This window comes from Stegostoma tigrinum, chromosome 5, assembly GCF_030684315.1.
Source record: "Stegostoma tigrinum isolate sSteTig4 chromosome 5, sSteTig4.hap1, whole genome shotgun sequence".
Classification (NCBI taxonomy): Eukaryota; Metazoa; Chordata; class Chondrichthyes; order Orectolobiformes; family Stegostomatidae; genus Stegostoma; species Stegostoma tigrinum.
The window spans coordinates 33,897,153-33,917,918 of NC_081358.1; the positions used below are offsets into that span (position 1 = coordinate 33,897,153).

At 43.0% G+C, this 20,766-nt stretch overlaps 1 protein-coding gene across 1 annotated transcript in view; it reads right to left on the bottom strand.

The window, feature by feature from the left end:
* Nucleotides 1-20,766, bottom strand: part of LOC125452111 (sodium/potassium-transporting ATPase subunit beta-1-interacting protein 3-like) — a 404,842-nt gene that overhangs the window by 181,395 nt on the left and 202,681 nt on the right. Inside the window, exon 4 of the mRNA XM_048530125.2 lies at nucleotides 9,970-10,050. Within this exon, the coding sequence (XP_048386082.1) occupies nucleotides 9,970-10,050 (81 nt within the window). The remainder of the gene's footprint in view (nucleotides 1-9,969; nucleotides 10,051-20,766) is intronic.

Here is a 20,766-nt window from a genome sequence, read left to right on the forward strand (position 1 = left end):
ACTTCTCTTTATTTTAGTTTAATTTACTTTCAAAAGTACCTGGAGAATCTTCAAGATTGTCAGTCAAAAGCCTTGATCAGAAATTATGCTTTGAACTGGTCAACATGCACATGAGTTCTAATTAATTAAAGCAATGCAATTTGATACAAAAACCAACGTGCCACTGTGTATACAGAATGGTTTATCTTGTTAAAAAAATAGAATGTCTGTGAGTTATTGGGATCCTGCAGGTGAACTCTTCAGAATGGGGGCAGCACAGTGGCTCAGTGGTCAGCACTGCTGCCTCACAGTGCTAGGGACCTGGGTTCGATTCCAGCCCTGGGCGGTGTGGAGTTTGTACATTCTTCCTGTGTTTGCGTGGGTTTCCTCCCACAGTCTGAAGATGTGTAGGATAGGTGGATTGGCCATGCAAAATGCCCATAGTGTCTGGGAGTGCACAGGCTTGGTAAAATAGCCATGGGAAATGCAGGGTAACAGAGATTGAGGGAGGGATGTGGCATTGCTTTGGGTGGAATGCTATTTGAAGAGTTGGTGTGGACTTGATGGGTTAGTGGTTGTTTAGACACTATAGGGTTTCTATGAAACTGCCAGTTGGAGGAAAGGGTCTCCTTTGACGATGAAAGACATTCTCACATATTAGCTAGGTGGTTGAGGTTCTCAGAATTGGGAATCACCAGGTATACATTGAGTTCTGGAATTTATATCATTTTTGAAAAAAAACAGTAGCTTTGCATTAGGTATTATATGAGATATAACTAGATTTTAAAAAAAACTGACTGTTTTACCTTAGCTTCCAAATTCATGCTGCATTTGGCAGCAATGAGGATTGGTGTCTGAAGTTGGAGTTGATCTGACCTGACCCAATTTGGAAAATAAACTAGGACTCTTTAGGAGAAGAGGACATCGCAGTAATGCCTATTACATCTACAAAGACACTTATATAAACACCATCACAGTGAATTTCAGGTTTGAATGAACCAAAAATAGACAATGTGACAAAAAAATTGTTAAGGTACAACAAGGCTGCCTGACTATAGAGGAGATGCACATTTCTAACATTAGACTGTTAGACTTCCAATTACAGAACTCATTGTTCCAGTGCAAGGGTAGCTGATGGCAGTAAACTTGAGCTTCATTGTCATTGATTTATTTAGCATTACTACATTTGTTGGGTTGGCTATCTCAGTTGTCTGGACTGCTAGTTTACTTATGATGCAGGGTAACGCCAACAGCACAGGTTCAATTCCCACACCAGGCTGAGGTTACTGTGAAGGATGTTCTTTCTCAGCCTCCCTCATGTCTGAGGCAGGGTGACCCTCAGGTTAAACTCAACACCAGTTGTCTCTCTCTAATGAGAGACCAGCTCTATAGTCAGAAGGATAAAGTGGAAAGGTGACAAAATCTCCGCACATGAAGTACATTAGAAGCAGTAAATATGTCTTCATGCATCTGTTGTCAGCCATAACTGACATTTTTGTAGAAAATAACTTTTGAATCGAAGCAGAAAACTATGACAAGCTAGCTGCAAGTAACTCACAAAACTATACAACCGGTAATTAGGTCTTGGTCAAATGTCATCACACCATGGGAGGAAGACCATGTATTGAATAGTATGTTTGTTGTGAGTTTATTACTGGTTCCCAAGGGCAGCTCAAATTCCAAGATATTTTCAGTCCTGGATATTGTCAGCTTCCCAAATAATAGCTATAATCACCCTTAATAAACCATTTTAAAACATTTCAATCCAGCTCTACAAACCTAAAGCTCAATTTCAATTCATTATTTTATGTGGCTTTCTAACTTTGCACTAAATTAATAAGTTGGCCTACTTAAAACTGACACATGGGCCAGCACAGAAACACGAACACTGCAGGCAAGAAAGGGTTCATGTTGTTGCAATGCTGTTTCACGTCAACTGTCAAACATTTCACTTTCAATAATTCAGAAGTACTCTCACAATGATCAGCCATGCTGTCCCTCATGTAAAGGCACAGTCAGCAATAGAATACCTGACTGAGCTGATGTGCTTTAAATTAACATCTTATCTGTACCTCAATATTTACCAACATCAAATGTCACCAACATTTGCACTGTTTCCCCAAATGTCAAGGACATTCTGTGTTCCTCAAGGTAAAATTATGCAGCCATTATTCTCAAAGTAAAAGTGCAGGTCGCAACCTTTCTCAGGAGAATAAATTAGACAGATTGCTTTTCTTATTTCTTAGCATGTTAAGGAAGGTTGGCAGTAAATAAATTGGCAGACCCAGCCAAATATGACACTGTGGACTGAATTTTACAGGGGAAGTCAGATTGCTGATATTGGAGTAGAAAGTAGGCCCTGAAGCCTGGATCTGCTGACAAATTTTAAAGCCCTCTCCTAATTGGCCAGCATTGGGTCAGCCTTCCAATTAAAGATGACAGGCCAGCTCCTGTTGCTGGCTGACCAGTCAAATGGCTGGCAGCGCTGGAATTTTATCAGGGTCATCAGGAGAGGTAGAGACTGCTGAGGAGTTTGAGAGACCTCCACGGCCAAGCAGCTAAGCACAACAAACAGTGAAAAAAAAGCCAAGTGCCTGAATGTTAGAGAGGAAACCCATTGGAACATCACTGGAACTGCAGGAGCTTTCAACATTCTCCACTTTTCTCAACACAGTCACTAGAAGGTGACTTCATTCAGTTGCTGGCCTCCCAAAGTGGCAGTGAGATGACAAAGGAAGGTGGTAATCTTGCTGTGACAAAATGCCAATTCTCATACAGTAGCCCCGAATTAGGCAGTAAATGGTAGCATCAAAGACAGAAACTGTTGGCAAAACTCAGAGGGTCATTTTTGTTTATTCATTCATATATGAGGGTCTTGCTGCCCGGGCAGCATTTACTGCCCATCCCTAATTGCCCAGACAGCAGTTCAGAGTCAACCAACTTGCTGTAGGCCAGATCGGGTAAGGATTGCAGTTTCCTTCCCTAAAGGACATTAGTGAGCATGATGGGTGTTTCCCAATAATCCACAACTGACTCATGGTCATCATTAGATTCATAATGCCAATTTTTTAAAAATGGGCTTCACAAACCACCATCTGCTGTTCAGGATTCAAACCTGGGTCCCTGGAATGTTATCTGGTCTCTGGATTAACAGTCGAGCAATAATGCCACCAGGCCATTGTCTAGATCATCACTCTGCTTTTTCTCCACAAATGCTGTCAGACCTGCTGAATTTTACCAGTAATTTCTCTATCTGATCCAGATCTCCAGCAGTCACAATTGTTTATGTATTCTAGTAGATGATAGTAAGTGGCTGACCACTTCCCTTCAATAGGAAGCCTCTGCTCTTTCCCAGTAGCAGGACTACATTGAAGGTCCGATGAATTAAGGAGCATATCACTGCATGTTCAATTTCACATTTTTGCATTTCTGTGAAGTTAAAGCAGGACGTGGAGTCAACTCTTTCTGTCTTTCACTGCTCAGGATTGAAGCAATTTCAGAAAGGAACCAATGAGAAGAGGGCGCTGATTGATTCAACTATGGTTGGCATGGAGATGTAGCAGAACAGTCAGCTGTCAATCTTAGTTTGTGATTAAATCCAAACCAGACAAGTTGACTCTGGTTACGGCATTTCCATAGGTTGCAATATGGATCGATGGGTTCCATAGCTGGATCCCCAATGAGAAAGGTGCAATGTGTAGACATATTGCTTTTACTTCTAAACAGCAGGGTCATGGATGGGAATATATGATGCGTGTAACATGTGAAATTGAATCATGCTGCTAGCTCGACTGACAATCTTAAATTGGTTTCTAGTGTAGTACTTAGCACAATCATGATTATTTAATAATTGTTTTCCAACATCAGAATCACATCCAATGTTGGTGCTCTGTTCTGTTCTATTTTGCAAGAATGCACTGGTTAAGCAGGTTAGCTTCGGCTGGCTGGTTAGCTCATTTAGCTGGACAGCTGGTACACCTAAGAGTGTGGGTTCAATTCCTGCACTGGCTGAAGTTACCATGAACGACTCTCCTTCTCAACCTCTCCCCTCATCTGAAGTGTGGTGCCCCTCAGGTTAAACCACCACCGGTCGTCTCAGATTTTCTAATCAGAGAGCAGGCCTATGGTCTGCTAAGATTATGGTACATTGATATCCACCATTCATACAAGGTCTGAAGTGAAATGGTGGGCTGTGTTTTCCCTGTTCAGGGCATCAATTTTAGATGTTGCTACAGAGGAGGAACAGGCAGAATGACCCTCTGAAATACCCATTGCCTTGATCCTCCACCAAGGAAGTCTCCTGATCTATTTGGTCCTCTCTGCGCAAGGTGGTCAAAGTCAGCAGCATGGTACTGAAGTGCAACAGAAATTGAGGAGCAGTCCTATCTGATAATGGAAAATCAGTTGCAGCTTTGCAGATTACTTTTTAAAAATAAATGAAACACAGAGTACTCCAGACAAGGGGATGGTTTGAGGCACCTCACTGTGTGCCATGTATCCGCAGTCAGGGAGGTCCCCCCAAGACAAAACATAAGCAGCTACATTGAAATGGAAGAGAGAGACCAGAAGGGATGGAGCCGCAATTCACAACTGCCTCCCTGGATGTTATGTTGGAAATAGCAATGGGAAAGGAGGAACATCCTGCTTCCACAGATTGAGAAGGTAAAACTAAAACATGCTTAAAAGTACACAGGAGGTTGGCAAATAAACTATAGCCATTGTGTTTGGTAACTTTGCCATTTTGATGATTTGGGAAGTGTAAATTTTGCCTTTCTACTTCCCAAATTTATTCTTTCATGGGTTGTGGTTGTCACTGGCTAGGTTAGCATTTATTGCTCATACCTAAGAATCAACCACATTGTTGTGGGTCTGGAGTCACACATAGGCCAGCCCAGATAAGGATGGCAGTTTCCTTCCCCAAAGGACATTAGCGAACCAGATGGGTTTCCCCAAGAGTGGATGAATGATCATTAGATGAGATTAATTGAGTTGAAATTCCACTAACTGCCATGGCAAGATTTGAACCCAGGTCCCCAGGGCATTACCTGGGTCTCTGAATTACTAGCCCAGTGGCCATACACTAGTCCTTCACCTCATCCTTGTGTGATTTTACAGGTGATAGAACAGTGACTCCCAAACTACAGGTTCTGGTATCAAGACCCAGACACGATCCAGCCCTGTTGTTGTGCAGCTCATTTCTCAGTCTCTTCCTTCCTTCCCCCTCTCCTTCCATCCCTCCATCTCCTTCCTCACTCATCCACTCAGTTTCTTACTCGCTTCCCCCTTCTCCTTCCCTCCCTCTGTCTCCCTCACTCACTCACTCTGTCAATCCCTTTCTCCCTCCTTCTCCCACAAGGCCATGGATTTCCACACAGGGGTGTTGCACTGAGTCTCCAAGTCCAGATGCAGCCACCAATGAAATGACAAACTCTGAGCTGATGGGCAGCAGCCTGGGTCCAAGCCAAACAGCCTACTGCTGTGAAACAACTCAGGAACCTTCAGCCTGAACTTTCACAGCCTTCTTAAGCAGCTCAGCCAAAGTCATGGAGTGGAGAGTGCATCAAATAATAATACTTTGAATGAAGTACTTCAATTCACAGATTTTCACATCTATACTCATGATCTATCTCAGATAAATATCAAGAACCGTACATCGGATATGAGACTTTATTCATCTTTTCTTTCTGCTGCAGTCTCGGGTTGTGTTAATTTTTAAACTGTGAACATGCAATCATTTTGGAAAATAGTTTGCGATGCATTGTACTAGAATCTTCTTCGAATTTTCTGCTGTCACTTATTTTTTCTGCACCATTCAGCCATTCAGGGGTGTTTGTGTGTGCTTGTGTGCGTGTGTGTGCGCGTGTGTGTGTGCGTTTTTCTGTGTGTATATGAGAATGAGTGCATGTGAGTGCATATCTGTGCAGATGTGTGTGTGCGAATGAGTGAGCATATGTGTGTGCATGCATGTGTGTGAGGGAGAGTATGTGTGCATGTGTGTGTGTCTGTTGTGTGTCTGAATCTGTGTGATTGAGCCAGTGTGTATGTTTGTGTGTTTGAACGAGAGAGAGAGAAAGAGTGTGAGTGTGTGTGAGAGTGCTTGTGGAAGCTGATGAAGATTCACCTCCACATAGCACACGACGTCAGTATATCCACTGGAACCTCACAGATTATTACCCTCGTTGAATTGACAGAATTATCTTTAGGTAGCTTCAGAGGTTTCTCTCCTAGTAACAATATTAATAGCAGCAATCTCATTGAGCGGTCCCTTCAATGTTAGGCCGTTTCCTTGCCAATTTACAGAATTCTGACAACTTGTCAATTTTAGGCCTTAATGTCTCCCTGCTGTGTTGGCATCTCCTGCACATGGACAACCTCTAGACCTGTGTTTCCCTGTGTTTCTGGCCTTGCGAGGCCAGACTCCAGGTCACCAGGTAGCTGTGTGCAAGCTGACGGACTGCATGTTCAGAAAACAGTGAAATAGAGGTGAAGGAATCGCTAAGAATTCCTCCAATCACAGGCAGTTTCCCTTGGGAGCCTATCAGCAATAGTTGTGGGAGAGAAACATTCTGTGATTGGAGGCGGAATTACTAGTACCAAGGTGAGTGACTTCATTCAGGTGATGGGCAGACCCTGGCAGTGAGGAGGAGAATGGCTAGCCAGGGCCTCTGCGTTTTTGGCCTGTGTGGAAAACCCACTACAGTTCCTCATGAAATTGTACAGAATCTTTAGAGTGCAGACAGAGACTGTTCAGCCCATCATGTCTGCACCAGCCGTCCAACGGCAGCCACACACAATTCCCTGCATTTCCCATGGGCAATCCATCTAACCTGCACATCTCTGGATACAACGGGCAGTTTAGCATGGCCAATCCGCCCTAACCTGCAAATCTTTAGACTGTGGGAGGAAACAAGAGCACCCGGAGGGTAAAGACACAGATGCAGGGAGAATATGCAAACTCCACATAGACAATCGCCTGAGGCTAGAATTGAATCCAGGTCCTTGGCACTGTGAGAGATAATGGGAACTGCAGATGCTGGAGATTCCAAGATAATAAAATGTGAGGCTGGATGAACACAGCAGGCCAAGCAGCATCTCAGGAGCACAAAAGCTGACGTTTCGGGCCTAGACCCTTCATCAGAGAGGGGGATGGGGGGAGGGAACTGGAATAAATAGGGAGAGAGGGGGAGGCGGACCGAAGATGGAGAGTAAAGAAGATAGGTGGAGAGAGTGTAGGTGGGGAGGTAGGCAGGGGATAGGTCAGTCCAGGGAAGACGGACAGGTCAAGGAGGTGGGATGAGGTTAGTAGGTAGCGGGGGGTGCGGCTTGGGGTGGGAGGAAGGGATGGGTGAGAGGAAGAACCGGTTAGGGAGGCAGAGACAGGTTGGGCTGGTTTTGGGATGCAGTGGGTGGGGGGCAAGAGCTGGGCTGGTTGTGTGGTGCAGTGGGGGGAGGGGACGAACTGGGCTGGTTGAGGGATGCAGTAGGGGAAGGGGAGATTTTGAAACTGGTGAAGTCCACATTGATACCATATGGCTGCAGGGTTCCCAGGCGGAATATGAGTTGCTGTTCCTGCAACAACCCGAAGGTTGCAGGAACAGCAACGCATATTCCGCCTGGGAACCCTGCAGCCATATGGTATCAATGTGGACTTCACCAGTTTCAAAATCTCCCCTTCCCCTACTGCATCCCTCAACCAGCCCAGTTCGTCCCCTCCCCCCACTGCACCACACAACCAGCCCAGCTCTTGCCCCCCACCCACTGCATCCCAAAACCAGTCCAACCTGTCTCTGCCTCTCTAACCTGTTCTTCCTCTCACCCATCCCTTCCTCCCACCCCAAGCCGCACCTCCATCTCCTACCTACTAACCTCATCTCACCTCCTTGACCTGTCCGTCTTCCCTGGACTGACCTATCCCCTCCCTACCTCCCCACCAATACTCTCCTCTCCACCTATCTTCTTTTCTCTCCATCTTCGGTCCGCCTCCCCCTCTCTCCCTATTTATTCCAGTTCCCTCCCCCCATCCCCCTCTCTGATGAAGGGTCTAGGCCCGAAACGTCAGCTTTTGTGCTCCTGAGATGCTGCTTGGCCTGCTGTGTTCATCCAGCCTCACATTTTATTACCTTGGCACTGTGAGGTAGGAATGCTAACCACTGAGCCACCTGAAAAGCAGTTGAAGTGTACACCACTTGAGGTGAACATAAGGTTGGTGCACAACTCCCTAGATCAACCCTGAAATAACTCCACAGAGGCCAGTGCCCCATCACCAAGTCACCCTTTATTTACATGTGGAGAGACCTTGACACTGATCCAGCTCCTACAGAGCCAGCTCTCAGACTGAACAGGACACTCCTGTTCATACCTGTCAGCTAGAGCTCCCTGATTGGACCAGATTAACAGCCCCAATCAGGGAACTCATGTTCTACGACATCCACCTGGCTGGCCTTATTACAATCACTGCAGACCCTGGTCCCCTGCCCATTTCTCAGTGACCAGGATTTGGGGCCAAACCATCTCTCTCGCTTTCCCTGTGTCCCTCTCTCTCTAGGTCTGCTTAAGTGAAAAGGCAATAAAAAGATTTTATTAAATAGCTTGGCATCTTTTAGTTGTCATATTTATTAATTATTCATTTTTAAAATGATCAATAATTGCTTTGACGCTATTTGTTAGGAAGTGGTTATGGTTTTTTCATACCTAAGTGCCATGCTTAATGATGGACTGAGCACTACATCTCCAAATTTGAAAAAAGTGTTTTTATATTCATTCATCTGCTCTTTGTGCGAGAAAAACTGTGGCCCCCACACATGACCAAGTTGTCTAATTCTGGTGTAGACACTGCATGGGCTGAGATCTCATTGTTCTATGAAAATTGGTGTGAACTGTTTCCAAAACAATTGGATTCCCAGTGCTACTAGAGGTTGCTGACAGCTCAGTCAGATCACCCCTGGGGAAGGTGGTTGGAAACAGGGAACACATTGGTGAAAGATCTGAAGCATTTTTGTCATATTTTTCTGGCTCAGCCTCTAATTCTGCCTGTCCTGTAAAATATTACCCAATATGCTAGATATATATTCTAACTAACATTGAATTCACAACAGTAATGATTATTCTTCCACCTGGTAACAGTTTTTAAAAGACCACTCTTTATTGTAACACCTTACATGCAGAAAAGCTAAGTAATTATCTTATTATTCAAATATTATGGGCAGGTTAGTCACAATCGCCAACCAATAAGCACTGAGTTTGTGTTCTAGAAAATAACAATGCTAATTACTTGACACAAACAAGAGTTTCTGTCAACAGCGTATCTCAAGCAATTAGGCAGTATCTGATAGACAATTGCTGTTGGGCAATTCTCTGTAGAAACTGGTCACCGAAGCCAACATAACAAAGTGTGGGGCTGGACAAACACAACAGGCCAAGCAGCATCTTAGGAGCACAAAAGCTGACGTTTCGGCTCTAGACCCTTCATGAGAAAAGGGTCTTTTCTGATTCAGGGTCTAGACCTGAAATGTCAGCTTTTGTGCTCCTAAGATGCTGCTTGGCCGATTGTGTTCATCCAGCTCCACACTTTGTAATCTTGGATTCTCCAGCATCTGCAGTTCTCATTGTCTCTGATCACTGAAGCCAATATGTTTCCTCATTTCACATTGTAAAGCATCTTTTGTTTTCTTTGTTCAGGTGGTAAAAATTGAAACAGGAGTGTAGGGACACTTTCTGCAGTACAGACTGAGACAACTGAGAACAAACAGTAGGTTCCCAGCTAACAGCACAGGCAGGACAAGAGATACTGCTTTAGACCTCAGGCAGTGACATTAGATTTCTAGTGAAAACAAACAAGAGCAAGGAGCAAACAAATTAACCTGACATCTCACTGAAGGCATGTGCTGGCATGGTAAGTTGTGATTTTATCATCCACTCGCAAATTATTGCAATCTAGGAGATGCCCAGCTGCTCCCATACTCATTACTTGTTTTAAAAGCTAATGCTTACCTTTGAGAGTCCTCCAACTTCCAAATAGAAACAGAAAATGAATACATTCCAGGCCACCCACAAGGCTGTCCAGATAGCATACTACGTGCAGAAAGAAGACAGAAGGAAAGAAGTTAAATTACTAAAAACACATACAAGAAAATAAAAATCACAGTGAATATATTTAGCTTCTTGCCCTCGCCTACTCTACAATCATGTTGACATCAACAAAAACTGAAGTCAAAAATACAGATGCTGCAAGCATAAACCAGGTTTTAGACTTTGCCAAGACACACCAGAGTCCTGGTTTATTTCGACTAAACTAGGAACTGCGAATGCTGAAAATCTGAAACACAAACAGAAACTGCTGGAGAAAATCAGCAGGTCTGGCAGCGTCTGCGGAGAGAGAAACAGAGTTAACATTTCAAATCCAGTGACTCCAGACTATGCTGGCTTACTGCAGCAATTTCTCTCCTGATTTATTTATACTGTGAAACTGTGCAAAATGTTATTGTCACCATTGACACCCAGGGAGGGAGTAAAAGAATCATTCCTGCTTAGAAGCAGGAATTTTAGTGGCATATTTCTACTTACAGCTGTCACCTATCCTCGGAATTGACGAGCAAAGCCCATTTTAATGAGACCATCATGTTCATATTCAAGACTGTATCCTTGGACAGTTAGCCTGTTCTATTCAAGATGCCCAATGCAAACTACCAGGTATTACAAGTATCAGGCAATAAGATTTAACAATTGCTGGATGTCCTGAGGTAACTTGTCCAAATGGCTAATTTTACACATGAAACTAGGCGTGCTATCCTTTTTATTATACATGATTGACATTTAACTCCTAAATCAGTGGATTAGGATCATGTTAGAGTTCAAAATCAAAAACAGGATCCCAGCCTGGTTCAAACCCACCCACTACTGGTTTCAGTGTGTGAGGATCAGCAGCTTGGATGTTTAAACATCAAAATGGAGATTCCATTTTCACTGCTGGATTTTCCTGGTCTCCGGAAACTCAAAGGGAAGTGTGCTAGTTCGAATTGATGGACGAAGTACTGTTACAGATCTTCTGATGTGCCAGGAGTATCAGGAATGTGCTGCTCTGTCCCAACAAGCTATTCAGTAAAACCGTCAGCCACCTACAGCCTTACCATTTCTCAGGTCCCTCGCTCATCTCACTATCACTTGCTGCACCCCACCCAATCACGACTGTACCTCACTTGTGGCATTCTTCAGCCAGCGGTAGACTTTCTGAACACCATCCAAATCCATACCCCAGCCTGATACTCTCCAGCTATTATCAGCCCCCAAATGTTCAGCACTGGACACATCATCTTCCAGTCCCTCCAGCTGACCACGAACTCAGTCCCACCTCAAAGACCATCAAGGCAATACCTGCAGTCCAGATCTCTGAACCAACATTCAAGCTACTTCCTGCTTATGTGTCAGAAAGGAGCTCTAAGGGTCAATACTGGTCCAACACCATAAGCAGCACACACTGTGAATTTATGTGGAGTGGAGGGAAGAGTAACTAAGGACCAAGTCCTCCTAACAATCTCTGTAATAATGTCCACCACATCCTTATGATATGTAAATCATTGCAGAGATTTAATAGACCATGTCTCAGTTCCTCCTCAACTGTTCCAGTTACAACAGATGTTGGAGATCTTCACCCACACTGAATCACATGGGCACTGGGAAAAAATATAACTTGAAGGTAGCGCATTCACCATACTCTGGAAAAAACACCAACTTTCACATTCACGCCTCTACCAGTGACACCCAGTAGCAGCAGTGTGTAACATTTATGAGATGAATTAGAATAACTCATCAAGGTTCTTTTGACAACACCTTCCAAACCCACCTGAGAAGGACAAAGTGTAATAGGTTTATCCCATCTCTTGCAAGTTCCCTCCAAGCCACACCCTCCATAAAGGCCATTTAAGATACCAAGGGACAATACCGGACTAAGCTAGAGACCCAAACTAACCACACGGACACCTGCCATCTGTGTCAAGGCCTACGTGACATAATGGGCTACTAAGTGAAGCAGAACAGAGTAGCAAACGAAACTACATCCATCACTGATGCACTAAATGCATTTTACACTCAGTTTGAACAGAATGTCAGTGAAATGAAGCTACCCACCCTGACTGCCTTAGATACTGGGCCGTCACCACTGCAGACATCAGTTCTGCTTTTCTGAGAGTGAACAAAACAACTGGCCCAGATGGAGTCCCTGAATGTGCACTCAGTTCCTGTGCAGACCAGACGGAGTCCCTGACTGGGCACTCAGTTCCTGTGCAGACCAGACGGAGTCCCTGACTGGGCACTCAGTTCCTGTGCAGACCAGACAGAGTCCCTGACTGTGCATTCAGTTCCTGTGCAGACCAGATGGAGTCCCTGACTGTGCACTCAGTTCCTGTGCAGACCAGACGGAGTCCCTGACTGTGCACTCAGTTCCTGTGCAGACCAGACGGAGTCCCTGACTGTGCACTCAGTTCATGTGCAGACCAGACGGAGTCCCTGACTGTGCACTCAGTTCCTGTGCAGACCAGACGGAGTCCCTGACTGTGCACTCAGTTCATGTGCAGACCAGACGGAGTCCCTGACTGTGCCCTTAGTTCCTGTGCAGACCAGCTGACAGGAGTATTTGTTGACATCTTTAACCTCTCTTTACTATGATCTGAGGTCCCCACCAGCTTCAAGAAGATCACCAGCAGAGTTGTGAATATAGTCCAGTTCATCACACAAGCCAACCTTCCATCTATTGACTCCATCTATACTTCTCGTTGCCTCAGCAAGGCAGCCAAAATAATCAAAGACTCCTTCCAACCCAGTTATAACCTCTTCCAGCCTCTTCTATCAGGTGGAAGAACAAAGGCTGAAACACACATACCAACAGGTTCAAGAACAGCTTCTTCCCCCCTGTTATTAGACTCCTGAATGGGCCTCTCGAATTTCAAACCTAATGTTGATCTCGCTCTTTGTGCACCTTCTCTGCAGTCACAACATTGGATTCGTCGCTCTGTTCTATCACCCTCATGCACTTTGTATGGTATGGTCTGCATGCAAAACAAAACTTTTCACTGTACATAGGGACATGAGTCAATAATAAGACAAATCAAAAAATCCTATCTTGGAACTGTTCCTTCAGTGTTGCCAAGTTAAAATCTTGGGACTCCGTTCGAAACATCTGTGCCTTGGAGTAGTCAGGGATGCTGGCCAAATCTGCAAGAATACATCCCATTAACTATTGAAAGTGCCTTTGATCTGTTTACATCTCCTTTCATTCACTACAGCCTTTAGCAAACATTAATTGTGATTCTCACGAAAATGATAAAGTGCGTGATCAGTTTATACTTAATCTTGACTACCAATATCTGTCCAACTCCTGATTGGTTTCTTTAAAAGTAATCATTTGTGTGACAGCACTTCCTTTTTCTCCTTATTTGTCCTTTAATTGACACTTCTTTTGTGCAAATCCACTTACAGTTAATTACATACTAACGCAACTTTGAGGTTTATGAGACATTATCTCACATTCTGTATGGGAAAAACCGGAAGGTCAAGTCTTCTGCCTTAGATCAATTTTATGTGAGAGTCACCCTCCACTAATTCAAGCTCAGAAGTTAAACACATTTTTCTTCTTCACAAACACTTTGGAAAAATGATCTGTTTTTCTGACGTCTTGATATCTACTTGCCGACAGAATTAGTATCACAGTGAAGATTTTTGACTCACACAACATTGCTGCAAAAGCTATGCCAGGTATTTATTTACGGAGAAGGACCGGGAATGGACAGGACGGGTGCACAGGGCATAGGTGCCGTGTGAATCACTGAACTACCTGGAGCAGATGATTGGCTGCCACCGAGTGGGAGAAACAATGCATGATGATGAAGCTCAAGATCACTGGGGAGACTATTATCTTTCTGTGGCACCTGCTCCACAGAACCTACAGTGACAGCCGGTCACACGCACCACAGTGCTACAGGCACTGAAGGTTACCACAACCCTCAATATTTACACCAAGGAGGCTTTCCAAAGCAATCATTGATCTTCTGCTCATTGTTCACTGAGCAAGTAATGTTTGTCCCATTTAGTCATGCTCCCAGTTTAACATCCTATACCAGCGGCAATCTCCAAATTGCACATTCTTCCAAGGTTTAGGATCCGCTGGCTGTATTTGTGTAGGAGTCGGTAACTTATTTGTATAAATAGTGAAATTACTTCCTAAAAAATCGTGTCAATAATATGTGATTCCATAAATTAAAGCCAATGTCTGTCAATGCATGACTCAGGAGCAGAGAGCAATGTGTGAAGCAATTAGAATCTGCAACGGTTAATTGACGTCAGACGATAAGCTTCGACCATCAAGGTCTGTGGCAGTTGTTTAATTGTACACCCCCATTCATGACAGGACTGCAGAGCTTCAATCTTATCCATTGGTTATTGTTCACATAGCCTTCTGTACTGCATTCTGAATACACTGCTCTGATGCAAGTTGAGCTGTCTTGTAGCTAAACTGAGTTGACACCACATGTTCGGGTATGCCTGGTGCTGCTCCTGGCGTGCAATCCTGTACTCTTCATAGAAAAATGTAAACGTTGAATAACAGTAGGCCACTCTGCCCTTGGACCCTGGTCCACCATTCGATTTGATTTGAACTTAACCTCAACCCTACATTCCTACACACCCCCTGATAATCTTTCATCCCCTCTAGATCATGAAGAATCTATCTGCTGCTGCTTTAAAAATATTTAAAGATTCTGCATCCACTGCCTTTGGAGGAAGGGAATTCCAAAGACTCACAACCCTCAGACAGCAAAAATGTTTTATCTCTGCTTTAAATGCCCCCCAATATTTTTAAATTGTGAATCCCAGTTCTAGATTCTCCCACAAGAGGAAACGTCCTTTTGATATTTACCCAATGAAGTCTCCCTCCGGATTTATATGTTTCAATTAAGTCACCCCCGACTCTTCTAAACTTCAGAAGACACAGGTCTTGCCTTATAAAGCAATCTGCTCATTCCAGGTATCAGTCTAGTAAACTTTTTCAGAACCATTTGCAGTTTATAAACATCCTTCTCTAAATACCGTGACCAAATACTGCACACAGTACAGCAGATACAGTCTTACTATTGCCCCATAATCGAAGCATAAGCCCTACTCTTACATTCAATTCCCTCACAATAAAACATGACATTTTCTGTTAGTTTTCCTGATCACTTGTTGTATCTGCACACTGACCTACAATTCTTGCGCTCTGTCTTCCAGTTCTCTCTGCATCTCGGACCTCTGCAATCTTACTTTTTAGGTGACTTAGGACACGAGTCAGGTATGTGATAATACAGGGAAATCTATCAAAGGCAACTTTAGAAACATGTGAATATATTAATGTGGCATTGATGTCCAAAGTCTAGTTCCATCCATTTCTCCATTACTTTGTCAATACTAAACCTATTGCCTTCCCTAAGTATTAGTAAAGAAATACCAAATCTGTTTGGCAGATCTAAAAAATATAAAATGAAGAAATATTTTATATGTTATAATTTTATATATGAAATATAACATTTCTGTCTTTTTTCCCATTCCTGTAGATTTAAGTCACCTACTTTTATCAGGCTCATTAGCTACAAAAGAACCACAGAGCTCAAGACCAGTAAGATGGAATTTCCAAGGTGGACAGTTGGATTTGTTATGAGTGATTACCAACAACAATGATCCACGTTGTTAATGTCATGTACCAATAGAAGATGTACAATGGGATAATGCAACAACCTTGTTTTTAAAATATGTCACACATCTCACCAATACCTTCCAAATAAAAACTGAAGAACTGCAGATGCTGTAAATCAGAAACAATATCAGAAATTGCAAGAAAAGCTCAGCAGGTCTGGCAGCATCTATGGAGAGAAAAACAGATTTAATGTTTCAGGTCCAGTGATCCTTCTTCAGAACTGTTCTGATGAAGAGTCACTGGACCCAAAACATTAGCTCTGCTTTCTCTCCAAAAATACTACGAGACCTGCTGAATTCCTCCAGCAATTTCCAATGGAAATAGTTTATTTTTGTTTAGCCTGTTTTCCCTGTTAATATCAAAGACCTTGATTAGATCATCTCTTAACCATCAGAATGTTACCAGCTACCAAGAGGCAGAGCACAGGGTAATTCTCCTTGGGGTCCTGTTTGATGAGCCGTAGTCCCTTCAATTATCCCCCCACAGGGCGGATGGGTGAACTGGGCACTGCTTCACTCTGGTGCAGGGAGTTTTTCAAGTGTGTGGGGTAGGAAATGGAAACATCCCAATGGTGAGAGCAGTGTGATTAGGGTGGTGGCCACTGTTCTCTGCATCCATGAGCACAAGTTCCAAAGGCTGCATTCGCAGACCAACGCCAGAGCTAAGGTCATTCCCCTGGGCCAGGGAGGAACTAGGAGTTGGAGGAGAGGGATCCAGTCATTGTCATCTACCTTGGTACAAATGACATTGATAGAGCCAGATAGGAAGTTTTGATGGCATTGAAATAAAAAGCAGAAATTCCAAGCCAAGAATCTTGGGATTATTCCCCGAACCTCAAACTGGCTCAGGGTGAATGAAGTCAAGAAGTTCTGTAGAAGGGTCACTGGTCCCAAAACATTAACTCTGCTTTCTCTTTCTGCAGATGCTGCAGACCTGCTGAGTTTCTCCAACTATTCCTGATTTTGTTCAAGATGTGATATGTGTGGCTCAAAGGTTGGTGTGGATGCAATAGGCTGCAGTTCATTGGCTACTGGCACCCGTATGGGGTAGTGGGGTAGTGTTTCAGTGGGACAGGCTTCACTTGAAACTCACTGGGTACATGTGGGAAGATAATCTGCCAGGAGAAATATACAGTTACAAAACAGCTAAACAATGCCCAGAGTGAGACAGGAAGGGATGGGGTAAACATTTTTTTTAAAAAAGCAGCAAATAGTGTGAAAGGGGGGAAGCAGATGTTAAAAAGGCAAAACTAACATCTCTTTATTTAAGTGCATATTATATTTGGATCAAAAGAAGTAAACTAACAGCACAAGTAGAGGTTAATGTGTATGATCCCTTACTTAGCTTTTACACAGAAATAGTTACAATGAAGTCAAAGCTAGGAACTAAATATTTAGCAGTTTGCAATTTTTTGAAAGGACAGGCAGGAAGGAAAGGATGGAGATGATGGCTTTGTTGCTATGTGACAGAATAAGTACGATAGCAAGAAATGGTTATAGATCAGCAAAATGTAGAATCCATATGTGTTCAGGAAACAAATAACAGAGAGAAGATGAAACCAGCCCAAGTAGTCTATAGCTCCCCCAATTGTAGCTGTACTGTAGGACAGCGAATCAATCAGAAGCTAATTAGGGCATTTGAAAAGGACAGTACATTAATCATGAGTGACTTTAATCTGTGTGTAGATTGGGAAAGTCAAATTAGCAGAAATAGCCACGAGGAAGAATTAAAAGTGTATCTGGGACAATTTCCTAGGACAATATGTTGTAGATTCAACAAGAGAACAGGTTGTACAACACCTGGTGTTGTATAATAAGTCAGGTTAAATAAATGAATTCAGAGTGAAAGACCCTCTGTGAAATTGTGACCGTAAAACGGTAGAATTTAACGTTCAGTTTGAGACTGAGAAATGTGGGTCCAGAAATGTGCTAAACTTAAATAAGGGTAATTACAAAGGAATAAGGGAAGAGTTAGCTGGATTAGACAGGAAAAGGAGTTTAGCAGTCTAGACAATTCGGGGGCAATGGCACATTGGAGGATTCTGCGAAGGGGATAAACCAACTGTGGTTAACTTTGGAAGTTAAAGGTAGCACTAAATTGAAAGAACAAACATCACTACGGCAAAAATAATGCTAGTCCAGAGGATTAGGAAATTACTTTAAAAAGGCCACAAAAGGCGACTAAGAGAAAGGGAGAAAATAAATGTTAATGGTAAACTACTAAGTGGTACCAAGACAGACAACAAAAGCTTCCTTAATTATATAAAAAGGAACAGAGAGGTCAAAGTGAACAGAAGACCCTCAGAGAAAGAGACTGGGCAAGTAATAATGTGGAACCAGGGAATGGCAGTGGAGTTGAATAAATATTTTGTATCAGTCTTTGTGGTAGAAAACTAACAGCACAATGGTATTCTAAAAATACTAAACCCCTAGGAGGTAAAATAAAGTTGGAGGAAACAAACATAATAACAATAACAGGAGAAAAAGTTGTAGGGAAATTAATGGAGTGAAATCTGATAAGTCCCCTGGAACTGATGAGTTGCATTGTAGGATATTTAAGGAAGTAACTACAGAGAGAGTGGATGCACTGGCAGCAATCTTCTAAGAATCCTTAGATTCCAGAAATGTCCTAAAGAATGAGAAAACTGTCAATGTAAAATCTTTACACAAAATAGGAGGAGAGATAACAATGCACCAGTTAGCTTAAAATCTGTATCTGGGTAAGTGTTAAAGTGTATTATAAAGGGTGCCCTGATATGAAGGTGCTGGTGGTGGACTGGGGTGGACAAAGCCAGAAGTCACATGACACCAGGTTATACTCCAACAGGTTTATTTGAAATCACAAATTCTTGGGAGCTTCTCCTCCATTGTAAGCTGAAAAGCTTGTGATTTCAAATAAACCTGTTGGACTATAACCTGGTGTCGTGTGATTTCTGACTTTATTATAAAAGATGTAACAGCAGAGCATTTTAAAATACGTGGTATACTCAAGCCGTGAGCATGGCTTCATGAAAGGGAAATCATGCATGGCAAATTTATTAGATTTTCTGATTTGGTAAATAGAACATTTAAAGAGACACAGTGGATGTAATGTATGTGAACTTTCAAAGGGCATTTAAAAAGGTACTGCAGTAAAGTTACTTCATTGAGCTGGAAGCCATGGTGTTATATAGAGGATTGACTAACTGGTAGAAAACAGAGTTGGGTTAAGTGGGGCATTTCCAGGATGACAACATGTAACTAGTGGAGTGCCACAAAAGAGTGTTGAGGTCAAATTATTTACCATATATGACAACTTGGATAATGTTAATGTCAACTATTATCTTACTTTGTTTTCTACTTATTCTATGAAGGTAATGTTTAACTTTTTTTAACTTTGTTTCTTTTACTACTTTGTACGTAAGTTTTTGCATCTAGGTACCTTTGTGCCTAAGATGGTGCCGTCTGTGGCAACATTATACACTTTTCACTGTACTCCTGTACTTCTGTACTTAAGTACATGTGACAACAAAACCTAAATCTAAAATCTAAATCGAAATGTAAATCTATAAAAGAAATTGGTGGAAAGGCAAGAGGTGAGCATGACACAAAGTATCTGCAGACAAATAAGGGTGGATTAAGTGTGTGAGCAAGATGTTGGCAGGTGGAATATCATGTGGGAGAATGCAAAGTTATGCACTTTGGCAGAAGAGGTGCTTTCTTATGACGAGAGGTTGAGTAGGTTGGGCCTCGATGCATTGGAATTTAGAAGATGGGAGGCAACCTCCTTGAAAAATACAAGATTGTTAGGGGAACCTCTCAGTGGGAGAGACTAGGACCAGAGGGCATCATCCTGTATAAGGGGGTGTGCAGTTCGGGCAGAGATGAGGAGACACTTCTTCTCTCAGAGGGTAGTAAATCTGTGGAATTCTTTACTGCAGAGGGCCGTCGAGGCTGGGTCTTTAAATATATTCAAGGCTGAGACTGACAGATTTTGAATCAGCGAGGGAATCAAGAACTATGTGGAAAAGGCAGGAAGGTGGAGCTGAAGATTAGACATAGAAAAGACATAGAAAAGTACAGCACAGTACAGGCCCTTCGGCCCACAATGTTGTGCCGTGGGATAATCCTAATCCAAAAATAAAATAACCTAACCTACGTTCCCCTCAATTCACTGCTGTCCATGTGCATGTCCAGCAGTCGCTTAAATGTCACTAATGACTCCGCTTCCACGACTTCCACTGGCAACGTGTTCCATGTGCTCACAATTCTCTGGGTGAAGAACCTCCCTCTGACGTCTCCTCTATACCTTCCTCCTAACACCTTAAAACTATGACCCCTCGTGGCAGTCAATCCTGCTCCTGGGAAAAGGTCTCTGGCTATGGACTCTATCCATGCCTCTAATTACTTTGTACACCTCGATCAGGTCACCTCTCTTCCTCCTTCTCCCCAGAGACCAGCCACAAATCTCATTGGATGGCAGAACAGACTCAAAAGGACAAATGATCTGCCTCTGCTCCAGTGTTTTATGGTCTTAAGAAATAGTTTGTTAAAAGACTGAACCACTCTAACCATGACTTCTACATACCTGTGCTCTATACTTTGAACCCATAGCTCAGCATTCTGTTGGTTTCAGAATAAAATGAATTACATTAAAGAACTTCACTTGACTTTTACCATTATTATAGAGCCACTGATAATTAGCGACACATCGGCACATATTTCCTTGTGTAGCCTGATTCTAGTTGCCACTTTTACATTGCCAGTGTTTATTGCTGTAATTGTGAATAGTGGGGTATTTTAGGGTGTTGATGCTGAGACCCATTTACTGTGGAATTGCAGGGTACTGGTTCATATCTGCAACTCAGATTATTCATGGCAGTAGAACAACACAGTGATAGATACAAACCAACTGCTTCATGATGAAGACAAAAGAAAATCCAATGAGTCACAGTGGCCAAATCCCGCACTGAAATGTCAAGCCGTTGGCTAAGGTCAAGGGACAGGCTGCTTGGCCACCATCTTCACCTGGTTTATTTAATACGCGGGATTCTCAGTTTGTGAGGTACTGAGGCTGAGGGAGATTGATCA